A 6,376-nucleotide genomic window follows, 5' to 3' on the forward strand; every position below is an offset into this window, starting at 1 on the left:
CGTGAACCCAGTAGGCGGAGCTTGCAGTGAGCAAAGATCGCGCCACCGCACCCCAGCCTGGGCGACAGAGCGAGACTCCGTCTCAAAAAAAAAAAAAAAAAAAAAAAATGCACTTAGGGGCACACACACACGCATACACACGATTTCACAGACCATTTCAGGGATTTCTAAGCTCTGAAGCCCATTCATGCACGAACCGCTTCCAAGGAACGGTAGGTTTGCAAAACTGCTTTTATATTTTTACAGCCTTTGTATGCCTTAATTACATTTTTACATTTTTACAGCCTTTGTGTGCCTTAATTAACCTGGCTGGCACTTTAAAACTCGGCCTCACCCTTACCCTGAAGTCACAGTGTGGCTGCATAACTTACGTAAGAAATCGGAGGATCTGTCACAACAGTGAGTGACAAAAAAGGGCAGACAAATTCATTCCACAAGCCAAAAACAGCGACGAAAAGGGTCTCAGCGCCACCTCTAGTGGGGAAACTGAGCCCCAGGCTCCCAACCCAGCCCCCATGATGCCCAGTCTGTCTAGACTCTGTGCTGAACCTGAAGCCCCTGGCCAGGTGTTGCCCAGGCCCTTCCTCGCCCACCCGGTCTCAGACCCATTCTGCCGAACCCCAGCCTCCAGGTCATGGCTCCTACTTGTCTCCAGCGTCTTCAGGAGCCTAAGCTGGCACTTCTGGTTGCTGGTGAAGAAGCTGGAGAAGAACCCTTGCTGGGGATTCCCCTGGGCCAGACGCTCGGGGAAGACCTGGCAAGAGACGTGTTGCTGCTGCAGCTGCTCCCCTGCCGCGGGGCCCCGCCCGCGCTCGTCCGGAGCTCCCGCCATGCCTCCCGCAGACCTCGCCGCTGCTTCCTCCTGGCTCGGGCGGCCAGAGCGAGACTGGGAAACGTAACCTCCCTCCCGCCAACCCGACCGCCCAGGCTCTCCCTCCGTAGGGAAGAAGGGCAGCCTGGCTGGTCTGAAGACGTTAGGCGGGAGGGGGCTTTGAACCTGACGGGGAGCGCGGGAGGCGGGACGAGAGGCGAGGGGCGGGGCGAGAGGTGAGGGGGCGGGGCGAGGGATAAGGGGCGGGGCGAGGGATGAGGGGCGGGGCGAGGGATGAGGGGCGGGGCGAGGGCATGGGGCGGGGCGCGGGGCCGGATGCTGATGGGCGGAGCTGGGTCTTGCGACTTCCCTCAAAGGCAACACCCCGGCTGCCGCGGACTTAGCTGCTGCTCTCCCAGTGTGGGTGACGTGTCTTTATAAGCGTTGTTCTGCAGCTTCCTGCTGCCTGCTGAGCTCTAAGGGTGTCCCGCCTCCTCGCAGACACTCCTTCCTCACCTCGGGGCGAATATTGGCCACTAACTGCTCTTGTGCCGCCGAAGGTCTCGGCCATCCTCCCACTCCCTGCCTTCTTCCGGGGCAAGCCAGTTGTCATTTCTGGCCCGCCACTTTCCCGACCCCTGCCATCCCTCAGATCCACTCTGCCCAAAGATGCCTCTGGCCATACTGAAAGCAGTGTTTTTCAGAAACGTTTTAAAACTATAAAGAATGACTAGTCACATCAAAATCCTCAAAATGTAGGAACTAACTACATTTTTTCTTCCCATCTGTACCCATTCGCTTACCCTACTCTTCTGCCCCACCCCCCACCAATAACTCCCTGATAACAAAGTGCACCCTGTTTACTTCTACCTCTCAGCCTTAACTCATACTGTCATTTCCATCTTTAAGCTCCTTGCCTCAGCCCCTATGATTGGGGCCCAGGTCAAATCTGCCTACTCCACACGGCATTCCCAGATACCTTAATCAAAATTAATGTCTCCTGATCTCCCAATGTACAAAGTACTTTGTACCTGTTAATCATTTTCATCGTAGCCTGCCAGGTTTTATCCAATTTGTGTGTTTCTCTTTTCCTACTAAATTATTCCACTCAGCTCACACATTTATTCAGCACCTACTATGATGGGCCAGGCAAGGTGTGAGAGACTGAGGAAACACATGACTAAGAAAATTGCTGAAGATGAAGAGCAGCATGTGGTTTATGTAAGAAACATATCTGAAAAATATAGGCTCACCAGGCCTTTAGGGTTATGAACAGTGCTTTATGTGTCATAGATGCTCAATATCTAAATTGAGTGGGATGCTAGGATAGTCATTCATTTGGAATATTATAAAAATACAAACAACTCCTATGTACATACACTATTAAAGCCAGAAGTCAAAAAAAATAGTAACTACTTTTTAATTAAATTCACCTTGGATACATTATTTCCAATCCTCACTACAACCCTGCAAAGTAAGTATTCTCTCTAATTTGCAGATAAAGTGGGCTCAGCAAAATTCAATAATTTATCTAGGACCACACAACTAGCTTTCAATCCAGTTATTGAACTAAAACACACATATGGAAAACTAAGCCATTACAATTCAGTGTGATTAGTTTGGAATACTGAAGGCAGGCTAGATATGCCTAGAAATGGACCATAGCCTATACACATTTGAAATACTATTTGGATTATTTTTCATGCTTTCTTTTTTAATACATAGATTCAGGTGGTTTATGTGTAGGTTTATTATACAGATATACTGTGTAGTGGTGAGGTCTGGGCTTCTAGTGTACCCATCACCCAAACAGTGAACATTGTACCCAATAGTTAATTTTTCACCCCTCATCCTACCCCTCCCACTCTCCCCACTTTTGGAGTCCCCAGTGTCTATTATTCCCCTCTGTATGTCCACGTGCACTCAATCTTTAGCTTCCACTTATAAGTGAGAACATGGGGTGTTTGATTTTCTGCTTCTGAGTTATTTCACTTAGGATAATGGCCCCCAGCTCCATCCATGTTGCTACAAAAGACATGATTTCATTATCTTTATGGCTGCATAGTATTCCATGGTGTATGCATACCACATTTTCTTTAACCATCTGTTGGTGGACACTTAGGTTGATGGTTGATTCTATGTCTTTGTCTTTTTGTCATAACAATTTCTTCTTTTTTTTTTTCTTTTTCAGAGACAGGTTCTTGCTCTGTCACCCAGGCTGGAGTGCAGTGGTGTAATCATAGCTCACCACAGCCTTGAATTCTTGGGCTTAAGCAATCCTACCACCTCAGTCTCTCGAGTAGCTAGAACTACTGGCATGCACCATCATGTCTGGTTAACTTTTTAATTTTTTGTAGAGACGGAGGTTTTTTGCTATATTGCTCAGGCTGGTCTCAAACTCCTGGCATCAAGTGATCCTCCTGCCTCAGCCTCCCAAAGCTCTAGGATTACAAGCATGAGCCACCACACCCAGTCACAATTTGTTTTCCTTTGGGTAGCCAGTAGTGAGATTGCTTGGTCAAATGGTAGTTCTATTTTTAGTTCTTTGAGAAATCTCCATACTAGTTTCCACAGAGGTTGTACTAATTTACATTCCCACCAACAGTGTATATGCAATCTCTTTTTTCTGACTTCTCATCAATATCGGGTTGCTTTTTGACTTTTTAATAATAGTCATTCTGACTGGTGCGAGATGGTATCTCACCGTGGTTTTAATCTGCATTTCTCTGATGATTAGTGATGTTGAGAATTTTATCATGTTTATTAGCCACTTGTATGTCTTCTTTTGAGAAATGTCTATTCCTGTCTTTTGCCCACTTTTGAATAGGGTTATTTAGTTTTTTCTGGTTGAGTTCCTTGTAGATTCTGGATATTAGTCCTTTGTTGGATGCACAGTTTGTAAATATGTTCTTCCATTCTGTAGGTTATTTGATTCTTTATCTTACTATGCAGAAGCTTTTTAGCTTAATGCAACTCATTTGTCTGTTTTTGTTTTTGTTGCATTTGCTTTTGAGGACTTGCTCATAAATTATTTGCCTAGGTCAATCTCCACAAGAGTTTTTCCTAGGTTTTCTTCTAGGGTTTTTATTGTTTCAGGTCTTAAATTTAACTCTAATCCATCTTGAGTTAATTTTGGTATATGGTGAAAGAAAGGGGTCCAGTTTCATTCCTCTGCATGTCTATCCACTTTGTCTAGCACCATTTATTAAATAGAGTGTCTTTTCCCATTATATATTTTTTTGTCATTGTCTAAGATCAGTTGGTTGTAGGTATGTGGCTTTATTTCTGGATACTATTTGCAATACCCTTCAGCTACAGGAATAAGTAAAAAAGTACAAACCAAAAGCTGCAACATTTCCTTACTAAATTAGCTAAAACTGTTTCAATACTCATTGTTGAAGAAACAGATGGAAAAAAATTCATACCACAGTATCAATGGTTGTCTAGGTATTGGAATTTTTTTGTTACATTCTCCTGAAATTTTCTAATGTTCCTCAATAAGCACGTATTACCTTTATAATCAGAAAAATAAACTAAAAAATCAAGTGGGCTTTGGATGCCATGTGTAACTTCATCTGTATACAGTATAAAGACATAGGTATGGAATAAAAACACATTAAGGAAGAGATAATGAAGAGCAAATACAAATGAGTTTTAAAAAGAAAAAGAATTACCACAAAGAAATTAGAGCAAGGGCAAAGATTTAGCTATAAGGATTTTCATTTCTCCATTGCAGCACTAATTGAGAGCAAAAACGGCCAGGCCAGTGGCATGTAATCATAGCTATTTGGGAGGCTAAGGCAGGAGGACTGCCTGAGCCCAAAAGTTCAAGACCAGCCTGTGTGATACAGCAAGACACCTCCTCCTCAAAAAAAAGGGGCGGCGGGGGAAGACATGAATTGTTTAAATATCCAACAAGAGGTATAATGGAATATATACAACCATGTTAAGTGTCTTTTTTAAACAAAATATGTTCATTAAAAGTTTTTGGGTGTTTTGTTTTGTTTGTTTTTTGTTTTTTTGAGCCAGAGTCTTGCTCTGTCGCCCAGGCTGGAGTGCAGTGGCACCATCCCAGCTCACTGCAACCTCTGCCTCCTGGGTTCAAGCGATTCTCCTGCCTCAGTGAGCTGGGATCGCGCCACTGCACTCCAGCCTGGGCGACAGAGCAAGACAACGGCTCAAAAAAAAAAAAAAATTCAGGCTGGGCGCGGGTGGCTCATGCCTGTAATCCCAGCACTTTGGGAGACCGAGGAAGGCAGATCACTTGGGATCAGGAGTTCGAGACCAGCCTGACCAACATGGTGAAACCTCATCTCTACTAAAAATACAAAAATTAGCTGGGTGTGGTGGCGCCGCCTATAATCCCAAGCTACTCAGGAGACTGAGGCAGGAGAATTGCTTGAGCCCAGGTGGCGGAGAGGTTGCAGTAAGCCGAGATCGGGCCACTACACTGCAGCCTGGGCAACACAGTAAAACTTTGTCTCAAAAAAAAAAAAAGTTTTTTAAGTTCCAAACTAGCATATACAGTATGATTCCATTTTGAATTTGTACTTACTATAATTCATAGAAAGGGTCTGGAAGACTCCTACAAAGTATTCACATTGGTTGTCCTTAAATGGGTAGGATTTGGAGGTTTTGTGTTTTAGGGGTTTTTTTGGCCTTCATTTTCTAAAGCAAAAATAATTGCTTTTTTAATGGGAACTAAATTATTTAAAATTGTATAAATCTATCACAGTAACAAATAAATTACATATAATTGTAAAGAGTTTACCACCTGTCAGCTGTGAAAGTTGATCATATAAATCGGGTCACTTTTGTCATACCAGTTAAAGAGTGGAGAGGCCAGAGGGAAAAAACATTCAGGTCACAAATATCACTTGAAAAATATAATTCTCTACAGGCCTGGCTGCTGAAACTGCCTGCTAACACTTAAAACCAATTTAATCTAAAGGCTACTAAGACAGTCTGCTACAATTCTAAGACTAATTTTACCCACCACTGTCACTCAGCAATCAGTTTGCCAACCCCACCAAAACATTAATAGTGCCAATAAACTCTCGTGGAGTAACATTTCTCCTTCTTATAAAGTCTCTAACCTCTTCACTCTTCAGACATCCCGAAGACCACCCCAGTCTACATATATGCCCCAAATTACTATTTTCTTCTCAAATAAAGCATTCTAATTTCAAAGATTCATCTCTATATTCTGACTTCACAGCTTTTCACACTTAATGCTGTTTTTTAGTTGACAAATAAAAATTATATTTATAGTATAAAACATGTTTCGAAATATATATACATTGTGGAATGGTTAAATAAAGCTAACATGTACCCTTCGGCTTTTTAAAAACTAACGTCCAATTCATCCAATTCCGTGAGAGTAAAGCCTTTGCTTAGCTTTCCAGTCCTGTTAAACGGGGGGAAACAACAAAAGGGTCCTCAGGGCCCTGCCCAACAATACGCCACATTCTGTCTAGCAAAGCCACACAGCCAGAAAACGCCAGGTGACTGGCAGGCAGATACTTCCGGAAGAAGTCGGCCCTCCGAACCCGGAAGTGAAGCGAT

General features: G+C 43.5%; 1 protein-coding gene across 3 annotated transcripts in view; it reads right to left on the reverse strand.

Annotated features, from left to right (window-relative positions):
• The window catches only part of ATP23 (ATP23 metallopeptidase and ATP synthase assembly factor homolog), a 33,423-nt gene extending 32,375 nt beyond the window's left edge, over nt 1-1,048 (reverse strand). The window contains exon 1 of one of the 3 annotated variants that reach the window (XM_055359243.2): nt 646-1,022. In XM_055359243.2, coding sequence (XP_055215218.1) covers nt 646-832 — 187 coding nt within the window. In that variant the 5' untranslated portion in view covers nt 833-1,022. Of the gene's footprint in view, nt 1-645 lie in introns of all 3 variants that reach the window. The other 2 variants (XM_004053482.4, XM_063693863.1) reach the window with 2 other exon arrangements.
• Nucleotides 1,049-6,376: the final 5,328 nt, after the last annotated feature.

This window comes from Gorilla gorilla, chromosome 10 (genome assembly GCF_029281585.2).
Source record: "Gorilla gorilla gorilla isolate KB3781 chromosome 10, NHGRI_mGorGor1-v2.1_pri, whole genome shotgun sequence".
Lineage (NCBI taxonomy): Eukaryota > Metazoa > Chordata > Mammalia > Primates > Hominidae > Gorilla > Gorilla gorilla.